Source organism: Muscardinus avellanarius, assembly GCF_963383645.1.
Source record: "Muscardinus avellanarius genome assembly, chromosome: 2".
NCBI classification, from domain to species: domain Eukaryota; kingdom Metazoa; phylum Chordata; class Mammalia; order Rodentia; family Gliridae; genus Muscardinus; species Muscardinus avellanarius.
This window is the reverse complement of record NC_137787.1, coordinates 6,570,839-6,595,456: the sequence shown is the minus strand read 5'-3', so window position 1 is coordinate 6,595,456 and position 24,618 is coordinate 6,570,839. Positions and strand designations below refer to the sequence as shown.

At 56.1% G+C, this 24,618-nt stretch overlaps 1 protein-coding gene across 1 annotated transcript in view; it reads left to right on the top strand.

The window, feature by feature from the left end:
* MROH2A (maestro heat like repeat family member 2A) overlaps window positions 1–24,053 on the top strand; it is a gene marked incomplete at both ends in the record, with an annotated part of 33,330 nt that extends 9,277 nt beyond the window's left edge. Inside the window, 30 exons of the mRNA XM_080690227.1 lie at window positions 309–428; window positions 666–776; window positions 1,197–1,333; window positions 1,702–1,765; window positions 2,180–2,321; window positions 2,503–2,555; window positions 2,959–3,066; window positions 4,372–4,491; window positions 4,625–4,747; window positions 5,813–5,965; window positions 7,154–7,276; window positions 8,208–8,287; window positions 10,269–10,377; window positions 11,092–11,187; window positions 11,729–11,833; window positions 12,752–12,875; window positions 13,918–14,036; window positions 14,692–14,844; window positions 15,209–15,363; window positions 17,154–17,313; window positions 17,401–17,594; window positions 17,704–17,841; window positions 18,211–18,325; window positions 20,003–20,152; window positions 20,261–20,443; window positions 21,519–21,674; window positions 22,288–22,419; window positions 23,032–23,134; window positions 23,416–23,481; window positions 23,932–24,053. Coding sequence (XP_080546353.1) covers window positions 309–428; window positions 666–776; window positions 1,197–1,333; window positions 1,702–1,765; window positions 2,180–2,321; window positions 2,503–2,555; window positions 2,959–3,066; window positions 4,372–4,491; window positions 4,625–4,747; window positions 5,813–5,965; window positions 7,154–7,276; window positions 8,208–8,287; window positions 10,269–10,377; window positions 11,092–11,187; window positions 11,729–11,833; window positions 12,752–12,875; window positions 13,918–14,036; window positions 14,692–14,844; window positions 15,209–15,363; window positions 17,154–17,313; window positions 17,401–17,594; window positions 17,704–17,841; window positions 18,211–18,325; window positions 20,003–20,152; window positions 20,261–20,443; window positions 21,519–21,674; window positions 22,288–22,419; window positions 23,032–23,134; window positions 23,416–23,481; window positions 23,932–24,053 — 3,714 coding nt within the window. The remainder of the gene's footprint in view (window positions 1–308; window positions 429–665; window positions 777–1,196; window positions 1,334–1,701; window positions 1,766–2,179; window positions 2,322–2,502; window positions 2,556–2,958; window positions 3,067–4,371; window positions 4,492–4,624; window positions 4,748–5,812; window positions 5,966–7,153; window positions 7,277–8,207; window positions 8,288–10,268; window positions 10,378–11,091; window positions 11,188–11,728; window positions 11,834–12,751; window positions 12,876–13,917; window positions 14,037–14,691; window positions 14,845–15,208; window positions 15,364–17,153; window positions 17,314–17,400; window positions 17,595–17,703; window positions 17,842–18,210; window positions 18,326–20,002; window positions 20,153–20,260; window positions 20,444–21,518; window positions 21,675–22,287; window positions 22,420–23,031; window positions 23,135–23,415; window positions 23,482–23,931) is intronic.
* Between the last annotated feature and the right edge of the window lie 565 nt (window positions 24,054–24,618).

Sequence of the window (24,618 nt, the reverse complement as noted above, 5' to 3'; positions counted from 1 at the left end):
AGGTCATCAAGAGAAAAAAGGGCCGATCTTGTGTCCCCAGCATAGTGTGTCTTGCTGGACCCAGCCAGGGAGCTCGGGATAAAAGATGAGCTTTTCCCCTACCAGGACCCGGAAGACAGATCAGTGTGTGTTAGATGAAGAGGGGGGTGGGTGCGTGTCCTGAAGGGCTCAGCGTGGTCACATGGCAGAGTGGGGACCCCCAGAGAGGCAAGGGGTGGTGGACAGAGCACGCAGAAGCCAGGTGGCCCTGAAGCTCTGTCCAGCCTAGAGCAGCCCTGACTCCGGGGGTCGGGGATCTGGCCCCACAGGTGAGGATGGCCATTCTGCGCATCATCGGCCAGCTGGCGCTGTCTGGCTACCAGGACAAGATCAAGGGCTGGGGTTTGAAGTACGTGTCTGTGCAGCTGACCTTATCCACTTACAAGCTGGTGAGTGGCCCTCGCATGGACACTGTGGGCAGCTGGGCTCGGGGAATAGTTCTGATCTGAAGCACAGAGCGTGGCTCTGGATACCCATGCTCACACACAAGCATGCAGACACATGGCAAGCCACAGCCCTGGGCACCCTGGAGACCCAGTGTCAGGGTGTGGAGCCCCCTGGGGAGTGGATGGACCGCGGCCAAGCCCCTGCCCGCCTTCCAGCCGGGCCCCTCCATTCTGCCCCAGACAAGTCACCGGGACAGCTTTTATCAGAGAGACCTGGAGGAGAAGATGGTGCACAAGGTCACCATGGAGACCGTGAGGATCATAACATCTTCCGTCAGGGGCATGACCAAGGTGAGTGGCTGAGATGGGTGCCATGGTCAGTGCCCGTCATGGGTCATGGGCTTTTGTCACAGACCTGAGATGCCCCCGCAGTGACACTAGGGTATCATCTGGGTCACTGGGTATTCAGCCAGGTTGATGTATAAATCTGACCGTCACCCCTGGCAGACTCAGCTGAGTAATCTGCCCAGCCCTGGGCAGAGAGGGTTTAATGGGTATGGGACCAGCACGGGCTGATCAGGACCGGGGCTGTGCAGTGCGTGGCAGGCCGGGGGTCGGTGGGAGAGTTGCCTGTCACTGGAGTCTGAGGAGGGGGCGGCTTTGGGGGGCTGGCTGGACCCAGCCACTGCTGTTGGAGCCTGGTCACCCTGGATGGCCATGGGGTGCCCTCTTGCCTGACCCCGGCCCCCCTTCCCACCCACGGCGCCCCAGGAGTTCTGGGTGAGGCTCCTGTGCTACGTCATGGAGACGGACTACACGGAGGCCTTGACGCCCATCTGCATCAGCCTCACCAACCTGGCCGAGCACCAGATCCACGGCAAGGACTTGGAGGCCGATGTGGCAGGCGAGTGTGAGCGCCCGCGGGCCCCCGCGGTGGCTGGCGGGTGGGCAGGCTCCTCGTCGCCCCTCCCAGGGTCCCCCACAACCAAATGTCCCCTCCTGCGGGAAGCATCCAGAATCTGCCCTGCTGTAGCCAAGGAGAGTTAAGATCCTGCACACTCCCTCCTGTTGGTCCACGGCTTCTGTCCCCACGTCCCCGGCCCAGGGCCCGCCCTGGGGACCTGCAGCCAGCTTGCTCCAGGTGGGGTCTTCCTGGGTCTCTGCTCTGAGCCAGCTGGAGGAACTGTGGTCCCATCCAAGTCTTCTGCAAACAGACCCCCCAGTGGTCCACCCGGGGCGGGCACTGTTAACACCAGGATCAGAAGAGCAGGCTCAGCTGTGTTTGTGTCTCCTTCCCAGTGGACCTGCCTGCACCTCAGAAGCTGCTGGCCCGCCTCCTGGTGAGTGGCAGCCTGCCGGGTAAGGCTCCTCCTTCCCAGCACCCTGAGGGCAGGAGCCTGGTGCGCTGACACCCAGGGAGCTAGATGCTGTGTGTTCCAGGGCCCTGCGATGCTCCCAAGCCTCTAACCAGAGCATTGCCGGGATAGCATTGCTCTAACCAGAGCATCCCTGGGGCTGGGCTCCGTCCCGGGGACACTAATCCATGCCTGGGCTGGGGAAGGAGGCCCGGCCTGGGCTCCCTTCCCTCCCCTTCCCGCTCCATCCTCCGCAATGGCCTCTCTGTCCTGGGCACCCTCGGGTTCTGCTTGAAAACCACCCACCTTGGTCCACTCTCCTCTTTACAACGATCGCCCGCAGCTTCCTGACAGGCGGCGGGGTGCGGACCTGCTCTCCCACGTCCTGGCTTCCTGCAGGTGCTGATGTCCTCGCCCTATAAAGGGGAGGGCCGTGGGGTGGCAATGCTCAACCTCCTCAGGACCCTGAGCCACAGCCTGGTGCCCTCCTTGGCAGACGTGTGGGAGCAGGAGATCCCACTGCTGGTCCAGTACTTGGAAGGTACGATGCCTGGGGCACTAGTCGCGGTGCCCACATGGCCTGCTCCGGTCCTGAGCATGGACTGAGCAGGGCAGGGAGGTGGGAGGGAAAGGCTGGGTATGAGGGGCTCCCCCGTGGAGGACCTGGGACTCCGTCAAAGAAGCCGAGCCAGAGAGGAGCAGCCTGTGCAATGTCTCCGCAGAACACACTGAGTTCACCTGGAATCAGAAGGCCTGGGAGGAGAAGCTGATCCAGGTACGGGGTGGCCGGTCTTCTGAGGCCTGGAGAGTGGAGGGTCGGAGCGGGAGGGCACTGGGTGGGGTCGGCCTGGGGGGAGTTTAAGATCCCCTATAGGACGTGTTTTCCTTCTGTTGGAGAAGATCATGAAGTCCCTAGCTGTATCTCTGAACGGGCCACGTGCCTGGCAAAGGTGCAGGGGCAGCGCCCCTCCTGCCAGCCCTCAAAGCCACCACCATTCCCCAGGCACAGAATGTTAACGCGGGGCTGGCGCTCTGTGAACCGAATGACATAGGGATTTGGGGAAGAGGGCCCAGAAAGGGCAAGCAGTTACTGAAGACCACACAGCACTCCCACAGCCCAGCTGAAAACAGGGCTGCGATCCCTCGATCCTGCTCACCAGTGTCCTCTATCTCCCCAGTTTCTGAAACTGTCCCTCAAAAAGACCCGGACGACCAGCTGGAGCCTGCGCCTGAGCCGAGAGCTGAACTACCAGATCAAGAGCTTCGACAGCCCCTCTCCAGAAAAGGTGTGTGACCGCAGGGCGTGGGGAAGGTGGGCTGCAGAGGGCACCATGTGTGTGAGAGATGCTGGCCCAAGGCTGTTGTCAGGGTCCAGGGAGGCGGGGTAGGTGGCGCAGTCCAGTGATATTTTGGGTTTGGTTTGTTTTTTCTACTGTTTTGCTTGTCTTTCAGATTCGGGGACTGGCTGGTCTCAGCATGACATTCTCTGGTTCCAGCCATTTTCCTGCAGATTACATACTTTTTTCCTTCTTTATGGCTGAGTAAAATTGAACACCGAGCTGGGTTCCATAGTTTGGCCATCCACGTTTATAGCAGCTCAATTCACAATAGCGGAGGCTTTTGAAAGTTAGTTGTTGAGAACATGAGTCTCGGAAAATGAGTGCTGGGATTATTTATTTATTTATTTAGAGGCACTAGGGGTGGAACTCAGGGACATTTTACCTCCGAGCTGCACCCCCAGCCCGATTTTTTCATTCTTTATTTTGAAACAGGGTATCACTAAGTTTGAAAGAAAGGGCCTCACTGAGTAGCTGAGGCTGGCCGCGAACCTATGACCCTACTGTCTCAGCCTCCCAAGTACTGGGATAAAAAGCGTGTGCCACCATGGCTGGTGGACTGCTGGGTTTTAAATTCTGGCCTTACTTCCTGTTTCTTTTCACCCTGTCTGAATACAACACTAGCATAAAGTTATTGTGAAGAGTAAGTGAAACAATGCATGATTGTTTTCAAATATGCCAAGAAAATCTGTATAAATAATAAAAAAAACAGAAAAAAATGGTGTTAGAATTAAGCCGGGTATTTCAAGACCAGAAATGGCCCACGAGAATATGGAAAGGTTATCAACATGACTAATGATCAAAGAAACAGATAAAAATTAGGACATTCCACCTCTCACTGATAAATCCTAGATCAGGACATGAGTAGGTGGCAAAATTGGTGCCCTGAGATTTGTTGGTGGGAGGGTACATTGGCTCAATTTACACGGAAAAAGATTTGGCCTCTACTGTCAAAATGAATAGCATGCCCGCATTATACACTCCAACTCCCCAGAATACCTTATTTATTTTAAATGCTATAGGAGATGCATTTTTAAAAATCTGCATATTAAAAAAATCTGCCAGGCATGGTGGGGCACACCTGTAATGGGAGGCTGAGACAAGAGGATCGCAGGTTCAAAACCATTTTAAGCCACTTAGGAAGACCCTATTTCAAAACAAAAGGTCTGGGGTGCAGCTCAGAGGTAGCCCGGTGGGAGCATGCAGCCTAGCTCCCTAGCAGGGAGGCCTGAGCCCCTTCTCTGCTTCCTCCAGGGCTTTCTGTACAAAGCCTTGGGCTCAGCCTTGGCCATGAGCCTGGAGGCCGACAAGGTGGAGCTGGTGCTGCTGGATCTGCTGTACAAGACAGACTACAACAACGACTTTGACCGGGAGGTGAGGGCGCCTGCAGCCCGTCCTGCCAGCCAGACCCTCCTGGACCCTGGGGGACATGGGTGTCCGTGTGTCCGGGCGCGTGGGTGTGCAGGCTCTCCCCTGCCCTCACCTGGCTGGCTGCGTCTCCCTGCAGGGCGTGATTCAGTGTTTTGGCCTGTGCGCCCGGGGCCAGGTGAAGACGGTGCTCGACGTGCTCCAGGAGTTCGAGGACAGGATCCAGGAGTCGGAGCAGTCCTGGCAGATCAGTGCCTGGCGGGTACGGCCCCTCCTCCACAGCAGGCATCGGGGCGTCTGAGCACAGTGCTCTGGGCACAGAGCAAGCGCCTTGCTAGGTTTCAGTAGGAAGCTGCCCTCTGAGTCTCCTGTTGCCCAAATGACAGAGACCAGAGGCCTCTACCCATGGGGCTTTTGCTCTCAGATCATCTGAAGAACACAGGCTGGGCCTTTTGAGGACGCAGATATTGTCAGGGCCCCAGAGTCAGGCCCAGGCAGCCCCTTGGGTGGTTGCGGTCCACATGTTAAGCTCTGATCCATGAGTGGCCAGTGCTGGGCCGGAGGGTCACGTTCCCGCCATTAATAGCAGAGCACAGAGAAGCTTGTCCAGAGGTGCGTGGCCTGGTCAGGGGAGCCAGCATTTGTACCCACACGGCCCTGGGGCCTGACGTCTTTGCCTTGGGGGATGGCTCTGCAGGCAGGTCTAGCCCCTTGAGAAACCATCTGGAATCTGCTTCAAGGCCTTGAGCTTTGGCCTGAGTTTGGGTTGGCAGATGGAGAGAGTGGGAACTGTCCCAGGCTTCTGCCCAGCTTTTCTACACAGCAGGACCCAAGACCCAGGTTTCTACTGGAGGCCTGGCAGTGTAGGGGTATCCCTGCTTCCTGCCCGAGGGGCATTTGGTGGGCTCTCACAGCTCTTCTCACTCAGAGATTGCTCAGAGGGCGTGAGTACCAGGAAGGCAGGGCCCAGGCTGTTGGTTCCCGCAGGATCCCCCGCTCATGAGCACTTTGGGTTGAGCAGAAGCCAGATAGCTGAAGACATAAAGGAGCCCACAGGTAGCCTCTGGCCAGGAGCCTCCTGCTCACAGCCGATGGGTGGTCCTGGCACCTGTCGCTGGACTGCAGCTTCCCAGGGGCATGGGCCTGGGTCTGTCTCATTCACTGCTTCCTGTCCAGTGTCTGGTGTATGGTAGGTGCTCAATGCAGATGTGAGCAAAGAAATGTATAAATAGGTGAACAGGTGCTCCAGGCCCCAGGACGTCAGTGGAGGCAGCGGCAGTGACCCTGCAGCGGCCCCCGGCGGTCCTTCCCCTCCCTCCCTCTGCAGAAGGACCACCCCTGGAAGCGGGAGGCTGTGAAGAGCGCCCTCATGGTGATGTACAGCTGCGTGTCCTCCTACTGCCACCCCCAGCTGCTCCTCACCCACGTGGAATTCCCCATCACCTCCAAGATCATTCATCACTACTCCAGCAGCTGCCAGGTAGCCACGCCGGGCACAAGGGGCTCCCTGGGCCACGCTGGGGTATGACTCTGCATCACACCCCAGGCACCCCACAGGAGGCATGCAGGAGTCGGGCACCTGCACTTGGGAAGCCCATTGCACAGAGCCATGCGGGCCCCTGGGCCTTGGTGCCATGCAGGGTGGGAGAGGACAGCTGTCCCCGAGTGCCGGGCAGGGGGGTGACCCTGGGTCTCCACCTCCTCACAGGCGCTCCCTCTGACCTGCCCTGTCGCCTGCCCTGGTATTAGAGGACAAGAAGTGGCAGGCACAGTGGTGCATGCCTGTAATCCCAGTACTCGGGAGGGTCGAGACTGGTCTCCTTTCTCAGCAACTTAGCAAGATCCTGCTTCAAAATAATAATAATAATTAAAAAAGGATTGGACTGTAGCTCAAAGGTAGAATGCTCCTGGGTTCAACTCACAGTACCAAAACAAGACAAACAAAACAAAAATTAAAGTAGGGTGTCTTCAAATGCAAAGATGCAAAGGAGGGAATGGGCACTTTCTTGGAACACACAAAGAGAAGGTAACACAGAGAGCAAAGTGAAGGTTACATTTTATTTTTATTTTTGAAAGTTGTGGCAAAAGACCCAGAACATAGATGTGGGCCTCGTGACTGTTTCTGAATGCGCAGTTCCTTGGCAGAAAGTGGGTTGCTGTGGTTGCGCGGCCCTTACTTAGCTCTAGGATTCTTCATGGAAAAAACCGAAACTCTGTCCCCACTGCACACTAACTCTCCACTTCCCCGGCCCCTGACAGCCACTGCCCCACTTTCTGCCTGTAAATCTGACAAGTCCAGGCTCCTCATACCCGGGGAACCGTGCAATAATTATCCACTTGTTTCGTATCATTAACTTACTCTGCTTGTCTGACGATACCAAGGACCACTGAAGTGTCCCGCTGAGCTGTGTTGCTGCTTGGGCACAGATGCTGGAGGCTTGGAGGTGGCATCTTCTGCGGGGACTGGGGAACTGTGCCCTGCAGCATTCCCTGCAAAGTGGGGCCGATGCTGAGTCCGTGTCATGGCTGGAGGACAGAGGAGCCAGTCGTGGCTGGAGCGTCCCTGGCTTGAACCTGCTTCAGAGCAGAGGAGACTCAGGAGTGGAGGCTGGGCTTTGGGGACTCCCTCACAAACAGGATCTCCTTCCTGCCCTTCTTCTGGACACAGGACATCACTCTCAAAATAGCCTTCATGAAGAGCGTTGTGGAGGTGGCCGGCACTCTCAGGCGCGTCACGGACCTGGAGGACTTTCAGTTTTCCCCAAAGCCAACTCTTACTAACCTGATAATGGTGAGCTGGGCGGGGCTCCTTGTCCTGTGTGGCTTGGGGCCTAATGGACTGGTTTCTTCCTGGTGGAGGTCCTCTGAGGTCCCAATGTCATCTGTGGGATGAGGAGCTGCAGAGCCCTCCCTGTCTCAGCTCTGCTTTGATTCGTTTAACCAGGAGTTCTGAAAGCCATTTGTGTATCTCACAGAGGGTTCCACAGCCAGGGGAGTGTGGAAACCAGGCGAGGTCTCAGTTGACTCGGGCCCTGTGGTGTCCAGTGGAGGCCGGCGCAAGGCCATTTAGAGGCCAACAGAGTGGCCTCTGGTAGCCTTGGCGTTTCCCCTGGAAGGACTTGGGGACAGTGGTCTTCTAGAAGCAGGGCTCACAGTGACATTTGTACAGAACTTTGGCAATGTATGAAAACTGCCAACTGTCCAAAGGCTGATGGATCCTGTGGCTCAGCTCATGTCCTTTGTCCCCAGACCTCATCACCCCTGGTGTCATGGCCAATGTCCTGGGACCTGGGTCCTGCCCCAGGTGTTCTGGAAGCTGTACTCAGGGGAACGAGATGTGGGCAGACAGGAGATGAACATTCGTTAGCTTGTTAGAGCTATATGCGCCAGCCAAGCATAGCCCTGTGCAGTAGGCACTGAGTCTCATACAGACGAGGGGCCCTGGGCTCAGGCAGCCAATCAGTGGTGGCCCTCGGGGGGCCCAGGCTGCTGTGGTCCTCTTTCTGCTGTCCTTTCTGCCTCTGCTGATACGTCGGAGGCCAAGTGAACATGAAAAGAAGAGATGTGAATGTTGGGGTGCTTTATGAAGGCTCAGGTCTTCCCTGTACTAACACTTGGGAGTGTGGCCACCATTGCTGTCTCCATCAGCCCAAGACCACCACTGCTAGTCTCGCTGGACCCCTGGGTGGCCGGCAGGTCACCACCCTGCTTGTTCCGGACAGGCGATCATCAAGACAGAGCCGACTGACCAACTGGTCTCACCCTTGCGGACAATGGCTATGGATGCCCTGTCCCAGCTGAGGTGAGCTGGGGCCCTGTGTGAGCCCCAAGGGTGTCTGTCCTTCAGGGAGTACCTCCTCTTTCTTCCCTCCCACCTCTATGGCAGTGGTCTCAAGCAGCGACTCCCAGGGCAATGGGATGGCCTAATCTCAGTGATATTTTAAGCGGGGCACATGTCCCGGGGATGGCAGTGGGTGGACTGTTCTTTGGTGGATGAGGAGATTCTTTGAGCAAGAAATCCCAGAAGTGGTGCTGAGAAATTTCACAAGGGGACGGCACCCTTCCAGTTGGTGTGGGCTCAGTCAACAAATCAAACGTTATTTATTGATAGTTTGTGCAGGACAATGTCATACTCAAGGTTTGCCTTCCTGGCATTGTTGATCCATTGAAAAGTGGAAGACGTTACCTAGGTGTGGTGATGCACGCTTGTAATTCCAGCATTTGGGAGGCTGAGACGGGAGGACCGCGCAGGTTCGAAGCCGGCCTCAGCTGGCTTAAGAGACCCTGTTTCCAAATAAAATACAAAATAGGCCTGGGAGTGTAGCTGGAGATACAAGGGTACCATCCCGTGGAAGAAGTTAGCTGGGCATGGTGGCGCACGCTTGTAATTCCAGCATTTGGGAGGCTGAGACGGGAGGATCACGGTTTGCGGACAGCCTCAGCTACTTAGTGAGGTCCCCTACAACTTAGTGAGACCCTGTTTTAAAATAAAGAATAAAATATAGGGTTGGGGGTGTAGCTTGGAGGTAGAAAGCTCCTGGGCTCCATCGCTAGTGCCACACAAAAAAAAAAAGGAAAAAAAAAAAAAGAAAAGCGGGAGAAGTGGGAAGACGTTATGGATTGGCAAAGTTGTTGTCTGCAGCCGCTGGGTCACCTTTAGGACGCCTGACCTACAGGGGATGAGTCACCTGGGCTCTCAGTCAAGCTACTTCTTGTTTTAGGAGGCAGCACATGTGGACTTTAAATACATTTCATGAACCTCAGCTGAGTGCATATTCCACTGTACTCTGGGTGCTGGGCAAGACCTGGTTCCAGCCTTTCAGGGACTTGGAGAAAAGCCAAGCACCTACAGACAGAATTGTAGGTCAGAGCCAACTGAGGCAGGTGTTGGTAGGTGTGCCCAAACAGACAAACAGCACAAGAGACTGAATGAAGGGCTAGTAAGAAAACACGATTCAGTTTCTCTACAACAGGGGATCACAAAAGCATTTGGAACAGGACACTCCTTGACCTTGACCTGGGCTTAGGCAGATCTGGAAGGGCGTCGGAGCTTCCTGGCTGGGTGAAGTACTAGATACATTTGGGGAGCATGAGTTGGAAGTTAAGGTACGATGGTGTCTCTCAACACGTATGGTGGGCACAACAGAATCACTGGAGAAACCTTTAATAGCACCAATAGCCTGACCTGCACCTGATGCTGGGTAAGGATACCTGCGCACTGGACACGGTGATTAAGGGTCCTTAGAACGCTCTTGATTCTAATAGGAACCAGGCTTGAGCACGACTGATGAATGGGATAGAATGAGAATGAGCTAGCATGTACCTACTAGCTGGCTACCACCCCGGAGTGTTTTTGTTAAAATGCAGAGAGCTGCAGTGCACCCCTAGTGGTGTTGACTCAGTAGGTCTGGAGTGGAACCTCAGAATTTACATTGCTGATAAACTCCAAGGTGCTGCTGCTGCTGCTGCTGCTGCTGGTGGTGGTCCAGGTCCATGGAAAACCCTGGGCTTGGGCCAGACTCCGTGGATATCACTGAGAAGGAAAGCGATGTACAGGCTCAGAGTAGGCCAGATGAAGCAAGGGAAGTGGCCTTGGACCCTGAACTTCTGCCTCAGTCACAGATGCTGCCGCTGGATGCTGGCAGCAGGGCCCCTGGGCAGGGACGCATGCCTGAACCCCGCCACCACCAGGGAGCTGGCCCCTCTCTCAGTCTGTGGCTTGACTCTGGGATGTGGGAACCAGGGGCTCAACTCCACCCCTCTTGTCTCTGCTTTTTCCCCAGCAAACTGAAGCCCTTTTACTCCATAGAAGAAAGTAGCGAGATGATGGATATCAGTATACATTCTGTAATTTCTCTCCCCCCACCTAGAGAGGACAATGAGTCCATTAAGGTAGGTCCTCTCTGGGCCACCTCCTTTCCTGGGTCATAACCTGGACATTTCCATTGCCTTGGGGAGATTCCAGCTTCTTGAACCACCTGTGAGTGGGTAGAGGGAGCAAGGTGTAGAGGGCTCTATTAGTAAGTACAAGGTAATGCTAGCTGCTATAATAAATAAACCTTAAATCTTGATGGTTTAACCAGATAAAAGGTTATTTTTTTTTTTTATCTGAGTAAAGTCCAATTGTTGGGCAGGGGAGGGTGTGGATCTGCTTTATGTAGTTTTCAGGAACCCAGGCTGAATTGACATTCAGCCTGGATGTAGGGGGAGAGAAAGTATATGGAAGATTTATAACCCATTTTGTCCTCATTTTATGGGCCAGAATGTAGTTACTTGGCTCCCTCTAGATGCAGAGGTCCTGGGACTTATAGCCCTGACTGGAGGGGTATCTCCCAGCAACACTGGAAGAAGTCAACCAATCCCTATGGATAGGTGGCCACTTCAGCTTCAAGGACCTGCCCCAGGATAAAGAGTCAGGGGAAATGGGCTCTCGGACTTCTGAAAAATGAGTTCCTCTTGAAAGATTATCTTGTGCTTCACATGTAAAGTTGGGTGTAAAGATGGATGATAATCAGAGCACCTCAGCCCCAGTGCAGACACCTGCGGGGCCTGGCGGGTGGCTGTGGGTGCCCCTCACAGCTGCCCGCCTCTTTCTCTTGGCCACAGACCCTGTATGTGAATGCCCTGCAGTCCCTGGAGCATCTGATGGAGGGCCTCATGCAGCGGCAGCTGGACCCCAAGGGGCTGCAGGAGATGGTGCACGTGAGTCACCCAGTGGAACATCTCGAGCCAGAGGTGGACACCATTCCCAGGAAGTGGTTCTGTGAGCCAGACTGCAGGAAGCAGGGCCATGCGTTACCACATTGTAGTGACTTCATTTTTACCACACTTCACATTTGCTGAAAAACAAAGACACTCTTCCCTCAGATTCATAATTCTTAATATTTTAGTATATTTTCCTTTTTTGTCTTCCTATTTCTTCTTTCTTATTATACACACACACACACACACACACACACACCACATATACACACATCTTTTTTTTTGTGGAACTAGGGATCAAACCCAGGGGCATTCTATCTCTGAGCTGCACCCCCAGCCCTATTTTTTATTCTTTATTTTGAAACAGGGTCTCACTAAGTTGCGGAGGGCCTCACAAGTTGCTGAGGCTGGCTGCGAACCTGCAATCCTCCTGTCTCAGCTTCCTAAGTCCTGGAATTAACACTGAGTGGGAGGGAAAAGATGGGCAAAGCTGGCCCCAGGATTCTAATGCCCCCTCCTGCGCTCTGGGCTCTACACACAGCTCTTGGAGAAGTGGATCTTGTCAGAGAAGGAATGGGAGCGGGAGAAGGCCATGAACCTCCATCTCTGTCTTATGTTGATCTACATTCAAAGCATTGGCGTCTGTGTGAGTCCAGCGCGCCCACCCAGCGCGCCCACCCAGCCTGCCCCTGATGTCCACAGAGAGAGTCCTCCCCAACCAGAAGAGCGGTTTCTGAAGTCAAGTTCTGCCCTCGGGAGGGGGCGTCATGAGAAAGCTCCGGGGCTCTGGGGTGGGCGCCGGAGGAGAGGATGGGGCTACAGCTCGGTGTAGATCCAGACTCTGTGGTCCTGAGGCTCAGGCAGACCATAGAAAATATCACCTTAGTCTAGAAGGTGACAAATTTCACAAAGCCTGGAAGTCCCGCAGACATCAGAAACCGAGAGTGACGCGGCGGTGATATTGGTTAAGCAGCTGACACCTAAGAAGCCTCCTCTCTTGCCTTCGCTGGCTCCTGCCTGATCCTCAGGGATGACTGTGGGTGTCACAGGGCTGGTGTGAGCATGGCCTCAGGTGCCGGGGCTGATGGGACTGAGGCCTCAGCGCCCCTGGGGGGAGGAAGGCTCCGTCAAATGAGGCAGGAACCGTGCCAGCACTTCAGGGACAGTCGAGGCCAGGCAGGGGGTGAGCCATATCTGATCTAGTTCTCACAAAGCCCCCCACAGGGAGGAGGTGCCATGATTAATTCTACAGACAAGGAACCCGAGGGACTGAGAAGGGTGGTACGCTGTCCAGATCATCCAGCTAGTGAGAGGGAGACTCCTGTTGGAACCCAGGAATTAGTTAACAGGAATAAGGCAGGTGCCAAGACACGGAAACCAGGCCCGAGCCCAGAGCAATGAGTCCTGAGCAGGACACCTCCCAGCCTGGCCACGTGTGGGCCGGGGAGAGTGATGGCTGGCCGGAGGCAGGCGGGGTGTTCTCGGGCAGGGTCCCCTCACACTCTAGGCAGCCCGGGTGTCTGTGACAGGGCAGAGGTGAGCCCTGCTGTTTCCTGTCCCTCAGATCCCTCTGAAGCTGGGGCAGTTTGGCATGCTGGTGGGACTCATCGCACCGTGCACCTGTGACACCCACCGAAGGACCCGCATGGCCGCCATGAACGTCCTGTCCAGCCTGCTGGATCTCCACGGTATGCAGGCGCGTCAGGAGGGCCGGCCTCCAGAGGCGGGAAGGAGGGCCGCAGGTGTCAGGGTATGGCTGCTGGCCTGTCCTGCGGGCAGGCAAGGAGATAAACAGGGCAGCTAGCAGAGAGTGGAGGGGCAGGAGGAGCTAGCTGAGAGGCCGTGGAAGCTTCCAGAAGGAAAGGCTGTCACTCGAGACTGAGTCACAGAAGGGATGTACTGGGTCAGGCCAGCTCTCAGGGGCTAAGGATGGATGCAGCAGGACCAGCCAGAGTGGGGCTTATGAGAGAGCAGGTGTCCGGGCTGTGTGTGGGACAGCGTGGGCAGCGCCCGGCCCTAAGAACTGAGGCAGGAGGGGCTGGGGTGTGTGGATGCTGAAGGGTGGCTCTGTCAGGGCGGCAGGTTGCCACACAGTGGTCTTGGCTGGGCCCTCTGTCCCTGCTGCTGAGATCAGAAATTGTTTTCCAACACAATGTACTTTTAAACATATCGAAGTCAATCACTAAGCCAAGCAAGGGAGGGAGGGATAGGGAGGGAATGGGGTGGGAATTGGGTAGGGGTTAAATCAGCAATGAGTACATGTTTGTACACACAAGTTTTTTACCCCAATATGTTGTATGAATATAATGCACCAATAAAAAAAATTAAAAGAAAAAAAAAGACACACTCCTTCAGCCGACACAGGTCAATATCAATAATAATATATCACACTGATACTATATGTACCCTTGATATCGTGTGATGAAAATGGCATTTTACTTCTGTAATTTTCCTTTTCAAAAACTCATAACACCAAGCCGGTCAATGGTGGTATACAATTGTAATCCCTGTACTTGGGAGGCTGAGACAGGAGAAATGCAGGTTAGCAGCCAGCCTCAACTACTTAGTGAGGACCTCTGCAACTCAGTGAGACCCTATTTCAAAATAAAAAATAAAAAATAGGGATGTAGCTTGGAGGTAGAATGCCTCTGGGTTCAATCCACAGTACCACATACACACACACACAACAACAACAACAACAACAACAACAAAGAAATTGTTTTCCAACAGCAAGCCAGACTTGTTCCCCATGGGGCGTCTCTAAGGAGAAGGAGCTGGAGAAATGTAAGGAGGACCTCCAGGACGTGGACACCGAGAAGATCTTCAGCGCATCCTTGAGAATCGCCAAGGTGACGCTGGGCAGGTCTCTGTGTCTGGGCCATCTCTTTGGGGCAGGGTTTTCCTAAGCTGGCTGCATAGCCCACATTTTCCTCTAGAGGTCACTGTCGCTCCCCAGCCTTTGCTCCAACTGAGGCAGCTGGGCCCAACAGGGTGCCTAGCACATAGCAGGTGTCTAAGGATCCCTGGCTGACTTCTTCAGGTCCCTGTGATGTGCTACACCACGCATGCCGCACACATTGGCACATGGGTGTGCTAATGGGGCACTAATGAGCAGAAGTGCCCAGCGCTTGCAAACAGCACTTCGCGGGGGCAGCGGTCACGCTGCCTCTGGGGGTGCGCAGAGCAGTAGGACCCGCAGGCTGCTGGGCAGTGGAGTGGGGACGGGGAGAGTTTATGCTGGAGCATGCTGGGCAGAGTTCAGGGGGGACAGAAGGCAGGCGATGAGGACCCGGGGAGGCTGGGGTGCACCTGGAGGCCTCGGGAAGCGGGCAGTGGGGCCCTTGGAGAAAGAAGTGACGCCTAAGCAAACCATCTAGACAGTGACCGGGGAGCCCCAAGGAGGCCGTGGCTGCGGTTTGAGAGACAATGGGATCTGGGTGGGACCCCGAGGAGGAGGAGGAGGGAGGGGAGCAGGCCTGGGACGCGGTGTCGCTCTGGCCCTAGATAGTCTGCATGGAGTGTAACTGTGACGAGGTGGTCTCGCTCATCCAGAAGCTCTGCGAGAACATCGGGGCCATGGACCTGCAACACGACAAGGCCGCCGTCACCTGGATAGGCACCTTCCTGCAGTCGCGGGCCAGGGAGCTGGAGGACAAGGTGCACGTGGTGGGGGGGTGAGCCCGACTCCAGGCCACCACCTGCACTGAGATTGCCTCCCCCGCCCTGGCTGCTGCAGAGGAGGAGGGAATGGGGGTCTGGAATGAGAACGCAACATGTTGACTTGTAACCTAGTCAGTGTATGGATGGGGACTAGAGGCCGGCAGCTCCCTCTCTCAGGGCACCTGCCTCCCACACCAAAAGCCCAGTAAATGGGTCCAAGGCAGAGAGCAGAGGGGCTCTTTGGAGAGCCCCGGCACCAGTGCTGGAGTGGGTCATGGAGGTGTAATCTGGCTTCATTTTCTCCGGAGGAGGGTTGAACACAGAACCCAGGGTGGCCCTGGTGATGCCTGTTCCTCCTCAGGTGGCTGAAACTCTGGGCGCCATCCTGGTCCAGTTGCCAGTGGTAGACCACCCAGAGGTTCGGCGCCTGCTCGTAGAAGGCATCCTCCTGCTGGCGCACTACCACCAGGAAATTGTGCTCACGTCGCTGCTGCGGCAGCCCCTGCCCATGGAGAGGTGGGTGTCCTGGGGGAGGTGGACATGTCCCGGGGCCTGGGCCTGGGCACTACCTTGTCCCACTCTGGGGCGGGTCAAAGCCGCTCACCCACCTCTGGAGGGGTTTCTACCTCCAGAGAACCACTGATTGGAGCCCAGACTTTTATATCTTCGTCCTTTCGAGCTGGAACCCAGTTTCCATAATTCTTCTCATGTCCTGGTTGGTACCTTTGGGACGGTGTCTACAAAGCGCAGTACTGTCCACCCAGGGCGGCCCTTCCCTTTCCTGTGGGGACAGAGCCCCAGGCAGATCACAAGACATGGCTCTCTGGGCCTGGGCAAGCCTCTGAGATTCTCCAGTCTGTTCCTGCCCCTTTCAGAATGGGTCCTTAGAGGGGAAGTGACTGTCCAGGTCCCCTAGGGACCAAATGGCCCGTCCTCCATCCACAAGTGAGGCAGAACAGCCCTTCCCCTGCGTTATCTCTCCCAGAGCACCAAGTTCCTGTGTGGGCAGGGTCTCACCAAATGTAGGGGTATGTTTTAGATGGTGTGGGAATCCATCTGGGGATGGCCCAGAAGGCAGTGCGTCTTCCTGCAGAGTAGCCAGCCTGGACAGGTGCAGGGGGCTGAGGTAGAAATGGATGGAGAAAAGAGAGTTCCAAACCCAGACCTGGGACCCAGAGCTGCAGGGCTGGCCTGCAGGAAGCATGGGCACCCCTACACATGGAGCTCTAGTCCCCAGAGGACTCTGCTGTGGGTCCAGGTGGAACGTGGTGCAAACTTTGTGATGTAAGGAGGGGCAGTGATGCCTGGAGCAGGGCTGGGTGGGTGGGGCAGTGTGCAGCGCTGGCTTTCATTTAGTTCTCCAAAATCTGCTTCAGTTAGCTATCGCTGTGTAACAAATTGCCCCAGCATAGAAGCTTAGAAGAACAGCCATGTCTTAGCTCACAGTTGTGTGGGTCAGGAGCGTGGGTATTATGCTTAATTGTTCAGAGTCTCAGGAGACTGCAATTGGGCGATTAGTGGGTTGTATCCCAGATCTCCGGCCCTCTTCTAAGCTCATGTGATTGCTGGCAGCATTCGGTTCTTGCTGTTGTAGGACCCGTATCCCCGTGTTCTTGGCTTCTTTATACTTGGCGCTGCTGGCCACCCGCTGCCCACCTCTCTGTTCAGTTTCTACCACTGGGCCCCAGGCTCATCTCTGCCCAACCCCCTCACCTTGCACTTGCATTTTTGATCTTGTGGCTTTGAGTAGGTAGTTCCCAGGCCTCTTTGTTTTAATTTTGTTAGACTTGTTGCTGTAGCTCTTTAGAACCTACTGGATTCCCATGTCACTGTACTTCAGTGCCCGGCACTGTCCTGGGGCACCGGTCATGGACTTGGGCTTGGGGATCAGGAAGGCCATTTCCAGTTGTAGTTTGGCAGGTCACCTGACCTCTGGGGGCCGTAGTCTCTTCTTCTATAACATATGGAGAGAAAAAAAAATCTTGCTCAAAAATGCATTGGTTGGATTAGCTGCTGATATCAGCAAGGTGCCTGCCATGAATTGGGTATTGGAAAGTATTGCTGAATGTGTCCATAAAGTCATCAAACATTAGAGGGACCTGAAGGGTCAGGACTCAGACGTACCGTGAGCCTGGGCACAGAAGGGGCCCCAAGTGGAGTCAGGGACCTGAGCTCTAATGATGCCACCTCCCTGAGATACAGCGCCCGGGGTCAACCTGTACTTGGGGGCTGCTGAGGGGTCAAAAGGGGGTTTCCCTGTGAGGACACATGGGGGAAGCCACACTCCTGTGCCTGTCTTTGGCTAGCCACCTGATGGAGGTGTGGCTGGCTGTGGCAGAGAACGTACCTTTCGCCCGGACCATGCTCCAGGGCCTGATGGGCCGGCTACAGTCACGATTCACGCCCAGGGTGACCGCAACCTCCAAGGCCGACGTTTGGCGCCTGGCCGCGGTGGACCCTCTGATGGTGAGTTTCACGGATGGATCCAGGTCCTGAGGCTCCCTGCAGGCTTCAGAGTGGGACCCCCAGCTCCTCTGGGTTTTCCCTCTGCAGACCCTCTGCACCATCTACCTGCTCATGGAGAGGCTGGACAAGGATGACAAGCTCCTGGACCTGTTCCCGGACCTCGTCTACACTCTCCTGCTGCAGCTCAGTGCCACCCACAGGCCTGAGGCCACCTCACCCGTCCTGAAGACCTGGAGGCTGGTCCACACGGAGACGCTGCCTGAGGAGATGAACCTGCAGAGGTGCTGGCGGGTGGGGGGGGGGCCTTGGGACAAGGCAGCAGTGTGGGACCCCGCCCCTCACAGGCTGGAGAGCCGTGACCCTGCACCACATGTGACGGTCCCCTTCCAGGGTTGCGATCAAATCCATGAAGCTTCTCTTCAGGAGAGTCAACAGCGAGCCACTGCTGCATGCCCTGGAGGAGCAATCCGTGTGGGCCCTGCTGGAGCACAGCGGGACCTTCCTGGAGGGCGTGAGCCTGCTGGCCAGGTGGGGCCCTGAGGGTACCTGCAGAGGCATCTCCCTGCTGGGCAGAAGGCCTTATTGGGGGGGGGGGTACTGCCATGTTGACCTGTGTCCCAAGCTCTGGGGTGGCTGTGGAGTGCAGGTCAGTAGGAACCTTTAGGTGCCGAGAAGGTGCAAGGTCCAGGAGGGGAGTGACTTCCGGAGTCCCATCCCCACAGCAGCTCCCATCCGAGTCCTGCTTTGATGAAAAGCAGACGGAAACTGAGTATTCACTGACCGTCCCCATCTGTCACCCCGGGGCAAGAGACGCAGAGATGTTGCGGATCTGCTCCGGGGAAGGGCCGGAGCTGGGACGGCCTCCCTGCCCCGTGGCATCGCATCTCTCCTTCCCAGGCTGTGCATGCAGAACGTGGAGGGCTACAGGCAGAGGCTGTCGGAGCTGGTGCTCAGGGGCATGGGCTCCCAGGCCCTGAGCTGCCGCATCAGCAGCACGGCGGTCTGCGTGGAAGTGAGACACCTGGCCGGGGGGGCTGTGTGAGCAGGGGGGGGGCGTCCTGGGGTGGTGGACCAGGCAGGAAGGGGGAGGGCAGCCTGCCACAGAGGCCCAGCCACTCTGTTTACGGGTCCTGAGAACTCTCAGGGGAAACTTTACTGGCTGCAGGATGTCCAGTTCACCATCCCAAACAGTAGCCCAGCACAGGTCGGCCTCGAGGCAGCAAACTGCTGGCTTCACATTCAACTCCACGCTGAGCAGGAAACAGCCACACGCCATCTAAACCAGTGGGCACCGTGGTGTCCCGGGAACACTGGCTCGCTGGATACACGTGTAAACGTCACATAGCTTCCACGAGTCACGAAATAACACTTCTTTAGAATTTTTGCCCCACCATTTACAATTGTGAAAACAACTCTTGGCTTTGTGCTGTATGAAAAACTCCTGGTCTCTAGGTGAAAGCGCAGGGGGGACAGGGGCACTCCGGTGTGGGCTGGCTCCTGCTCGGGCTCCCTGGGTCCCTACAATGATGGGGGCGGGGGTTTATAGTTGTAGGCAGTTGAAGCCTGCCTGGCAGGCCTGGCGGTGAACCAGAGGGTACAGTTTAGCTTGGACCTGCTCCTCCACCCAGCTGCTGAATGGCCGAGCTCCTTAGGGTCTCTGGGTTTCAACATGCACGTCTGCTGAGCTGGGAACAGCAGAACCCACTCCAGGGGACTCTGGAGAGAGCCGGGCGAGGTAGCGTGCACGGTCGGTGGCTTGGTAAACGCCCACCAAATGCCGGCACATAGTTACTATTTAAACACTAGCTCAAGGGGCTGGGGTGTGGCTCTGTGGCGAAGTGCTTGCCTAGCATGCATGAGGCTCTGGGTTCAACCCCCAGTACTGCTGAAAAGTAGAAAGATAGGTTCATCTTTGAGAAGACAAGTTGTTTAAATTCCTTGAAAGTGGATGGAGCTGGGATATACATGATTTTGTTTTCCAAAGGGTGATTATAATGGGTCATGGTCACTGGCCAGCACTTCTCAGCACAGTAGATATGTAAAGGACCCTCAGTTCTGGGGAAGCTCAGGCCATGCTGGTGTCCTGGACTGGCCAGAGTAGGGGGGCTTGGGAGGAAGAGCAGCCATGCCCAAGGGGCTCGAGGGCCTGACAGGCGAGGGTCACTAGATGGGCTCAGTGATCCTCCGATACCAGAGCTGCCATTTTGATGTGGAGTTTTCTTTAGGTCTCTTTGACACACACTCGAGTGCCTGCACACCTGCAGGTACACATGTGTGTGCACACACACACACACATGCACACTCACGTACATCCCCTGGGGGTCCCCATTAGCCAGCTGCCTTGGCGCCCTGAGCGCTAGGCCAATAGTCTCCAAATGAGAGGAATGCACATTCCCTGCATTTCTACTGGGATGTGGGTGGGCGTCACACACCCCAGCGGCCCCGTCATATTAACTAGCAAAATAAAAGGCGAACAAAGAAGTGTCTCATAACTACCCAGCAGTTCCCATGCATTTCCTTACTGGATCCACGCAGCAACCTCGAGGGGGCTTCAATCTCTTTCCCCTTTCACAGAGGAGGAGACTGAGGCCCCTGGTCCCCTCCTCTCCCGGGCCAGTCCGTGCATTGCCCGGCCCCTTGCTGACGGTGGGCCTCCACTGGAGAATAACTAGGAAGCTCTCCCTCGTAGTTCATGAGCGACCCGATTCTGCACCAGGAGAAGCTGCTGAGGCCCGCGGTGCTGATGCTGGTGAAGGGAGCGGGGCAGGAGGAGGATGAGGCCCTGCGGGTGCTCTCCCTGCGTGCCCTGGGCAACATGGCCCTCGGCGCCCCCAGGAAGGTAGTGTGCTGGCCCCGGTCCCAGGTCCCAGGGGCTGAGGGCCACCGGGCATGCTCCCCGGGTCCACCAGGGAGTGGGGTGTTGGCTGAGCTGCCTGCACCCCTCCAGGTAAAGCAGTATCGGAAGCTCCTGCTGGAGCAGTGCCTGGGCTCCCTGAGGGGACCCGCGAGCAGCCGCGTGACCGCCGAGGGCTTGGAGGCCCTGACCAAAGTCCTGGCCGAGCTCAGAGAGGGGGACGTGGGCCCCTCTTTTGAAGCCATCTCGGAGCAGTGCAGGATCTTCTTTGACAACGTGAGTCCAGATGAGAGCCTCCCTCGGGGTCCTGGTGTGGGTTATTGTTGTCGTCGATGCTATAACAAAACACCTGAGAATGGATAACTTATGAAGCAGAAAGCTTTATTTAGCGCATGGTTCTGGAGGTCTGGAAGTCCAAGAACATGGCACTGGCATCTTGTGAGGGCCTTTCTGTGAGGGTCTTAACATGGTGAAGGGCATCGCATGGCAAGACAGAGCAAGTGTGCCCGCTCAGGTCTTTCTTCCTCTGCTTGTCAAGCCGCTAATGCCATCAGGGGCCCTGTTCTCTTGACCTCACCTAACCTCAAAGGCCCCACCTCCAGATGCCACCAGTGTTTAACTTAGGGGACTAAAGTTTCCAATAAACGACCATTGAAGCCACAGTAGCTGGCTTGCTCAGTGAGTGGGTGAGCCTTCTCCCCCGCCAGTGAAGGAAGGGATGTGCTCGGGAGCAGAATGAGCCGAGGTTCCCCTGGGTGCCCTTGCACACACGGGCTGAGTGTGGGATCTTAAAAAAACGTCCCAGCCAGGTGTGGCGGCACACACTTGTAACCCCAGCACTTGGGAGGCTGAGGCAAGAGGATTGCGGTTTGCAGATAGCCTCAGCTACTTAGTGAGGCCCTCTGCAACTCAGTGAGACTCTGTTTTAAAATAAAGAATAAAAAATAGGGCTGGGGGTGTAGCTCAGAGGTAGAATGCCCCTGGGTTACATCCCAGTAACCCCCCGAAAAAATGTTCCAGAGTCAGCAGTGTAGAGTCTGCAGTCTCCTACCCCTCGGCTCTGCTCGGAGGGAAGAGCTGCCCCCAACTTCTTGCAGCTCGTGGGTCTGCAGGGTGCCCAGTGTGCCTTCAGACCTGGCATGAGTCCTGACACCAGGAAGCAGCGGTCCCGAGACCGTCACACGCTACATCATGCCTGGATCCTCGAGTGCTGTATGAGCCCTAAGAAGGGAGACACTGCCCTGATGGAATGATCCAGAAGGCTGTGCTGGACCAAAGCATCGGACGTGGTGGTGGTGAGCGGCTGGGGCTTTGCTGGGCCTTCATCAGTCTTTGTACGTGTCGGCCACAGGAGAGTGAGCTGCTGCGTCTGAAGGCCTTTGTCCTCTTCGGGAAGCTGGCGAAGGTCGTGCGGATTTCCAAGAAGCATTTCTTCAAAGGGGAGGTGAAGCGAGCCTGGGTTCCCCTTCTGCTGCACTGCCAGGACCCCTGCTCCAGCACAGCCCACGTAAGATGAGCAGGCCCGTCTCTCCTCCCTCTCAAGGCCCAGCTCCCCCGTTGCTGTGGCAGGAGGCAGGGAGGCTGAGAGGAGGCATGGCCTCCACATGCCCCATGCCCTCTCAGCCGAGGCTCTGCCCTACCCATCAGGCCATGCCCCCAATCTCTCTCTTTTCTCCTGCACAGACCAGGGGTGGGAGAGACTGTGAATGGGGGTCCTGTACCCTCCTTTGAGCCTTGGGGTTGCAGCTGGCCCCACAGGGGCACTCAGCAGTCTTTCATCCAGTGCCTGGGTCCCCAGCTCTGGGCTTACAAATACCCTCAAGGGACTGGGCTTTCTGGTGGTGGTGGTGGGTGGTCTGGGTGGTATTCACAGGGTGCGGGCTGCACCCAGACAGCGCTGTCCAAGGTGCTGGTGACCCCAAGGGCTTCTCATAAATGCTCAGGCAGACATGTTCTACTTTACCCGAGGCCTCCGAAGAGCTACCAGCCTCCTCCTTGTGCTGCGGGGAGGTTTATTCTGGAATGTCCCTCTGGCTTCTGGCCAGCCCCACCCCTCATGTGAGGGCCACCCAGTGCTAGGCGTCCGATGCCTCTCCCACGTTCTGTGTCCCTCCCTCCAGGCCTGCACGGATACCATGTTCCAGTGTGTGCGCTTCTGGGGCTGGAAGTCCCTGCAGAGCCCTGCAGAGCAGGGTGTCACCAGCTCTGATGACGAGATGGCTGTTTTCCAGACAAACATGTGCTCCATTCTGGTGAGGAAGCCCAGGGGCTGGCCGCGCCAGTAACCCCACGCTGGCCTGGGGCTTAAGGGGGACTGCGTGGCCTCCCACCTTGTAACCCTGTGTGCCCCTCTAGATGCGGAATGCCCAACAGCAGCAGGTTGCCAACCACAACCTGATTTTTAGTTTTCTAGTAGCCATGCACGTTCTGAAAAGTAGAAAAAGGCAAAATGAATTTTAACATGTTTAGCCCCTAATAACCCAGACGTGATCGTTATATGTTATATATATTGTTCTATGTTATAGTTTTTGGTAATTTTTAAAATCCAAGTGGCACTTTTCATTTAATTCAGACCAGCCACATCCCACGCGCTCAAGGCCACATGTGGCTGGTGGCGACTGTTTTGAACAAATGTAATGGCCCCTCTCGTCAGACAGGGGTGAAACGGGGCTAAAGGTCTTTTACTTGCCCAGCTACTAGCCTGCCGGGTGATGCTGGGATGGGCCCTTGCCCTCTATGGGCAGACGTTCCCAGTTGTAAAGGTACTAATGCATTAGGCAGAGAGGGATTAGTTCACGGAGCCCTCTGTGAACATCCTGTCTCCAGGTCCTAGCTTCCAAAGCTGTGTCACTTACTTTTTGCAGACTCAGAAACAGCCCGCTGTTCTCTATGGCTTCTTGCTGGAAACAATGACTTACGTGAAAAATAATTTGTTGAGGATCAGAATCGCCGCCTGCAACTTGGCAGGTGAGCAGACAGCTGCCTTCCGACTGGAGATGACCTTGAAAGCCACATGATTCACCCCAGGCCCGGGGAGGGAGGCTGCGGCTGCAGAGTTGGGCGGGGAGCACAGGGCTAACCTGCTCGCTGCCCCCACCCCACCTCGCAGTCTTGACTAGGCTTCCTCCCCAGAGCTGGCTCCACAAGCTGATGTCTGTAAGGGAACCCAGACTTCCTGCAGGCAGATACGCAGGATGGTCTGTGGCTCGCCCGCTGTGCAGTGAGCATTTCTCTGGCTGTCACTTTAGGGATTATCATGAAGCAGATGTCTACATATTATCTGAAGAAGCTGGACTTGCCGGCACTACGGAATTGTAAGTAGTGGAGATGCAACTGTGCGGTCTGAGATCCAAGATTCCCCAAGATCCCCCAGGGAGTTGGCTCCCTGCCTCCGCCCTCGGGGACCCTGTGAGTGCTCAAGATAAGGAAAATGGCCCTTCCTTGTGGGTGTGTTTGGGGGAGAGGGGTGTGAATGGGCAAGAGATGGCTGCCCTGGGCAGGCTTTGGTAAGTGGAGTTCATTTCCTTCCCTGGGCGCTCCCCCCCAAAGATGTTCACGGACGGCTTCTGCTCTGCGGCTGCACTCCTCCGGGGTCTGCAGGTGACCTTTCTGTCCCTGCTAGTGGTCTGTTCCATGACCAGGGGGCTCCAGGGTGGGCCCTGCCCAGTTCAGCCTGCCTGGCCTGTGCCAGTACACGCTATGCCATGCAGCAGCCTGTGTCTTGCCCGGAGGCCCGATTCCTTCCTCTCTGTGCTCACTCTCAGCTCTCCAGGAGCTCCAGCTGGACTCGGATCCTGGGGTCAGGAGGGCAGCCCTGGACACCCTCAAGGTCTTGGACAGCTGTAGCCAGCACTGGCTCCTGGCCCCGCCTCAAGGAAAGCCCTAGACGGTCCATGCGTGCCATGTGATGCGCCTCCTGTGAGCATCCTATCATCTCACAGCAATGCAAGCAGTTTAGTTTGGTAACATAAACCGTGCTGGAAAACAATTGGTATCCTTTTCTTTTCTTCCACTGAAACAAGCCTCCCTTGCCATTTGGAGTGTAGATTCTGGACTGTCCGGTGGCCTCCCAGGACCAGGACACAGGGGCAAAGGAAACTTCTGCCCTAACGAACCATTTTATTCCCACCTCTTTGGAGAAGCCCCAAGGATGGGAGCCTGGCTGTGTCCTCGCCGGCGCTGTGGGCAGGAAGTGACCTAGTGCCAGCCTGAGCCCAGGGACCGCTCCTAAGGGAGTAGTTAGCGTCTAGCTGCTGACCTTAACAGTGAGGAGGGTGTGGACAGGCTGGGAGGGCCCCAGCAGCCCCCAGGAGGGTATCACCAGGGGGTGGGGGGACACATATACCAGGCCTACCCTCACCCTCAGAGGCCTAAGGCTATTGGAGCATGGGTGATCTGCTGGGGCAGGAGCCCAGGCCGGCCCAGAACATAATCCAGCTGAGGGTTGAAAA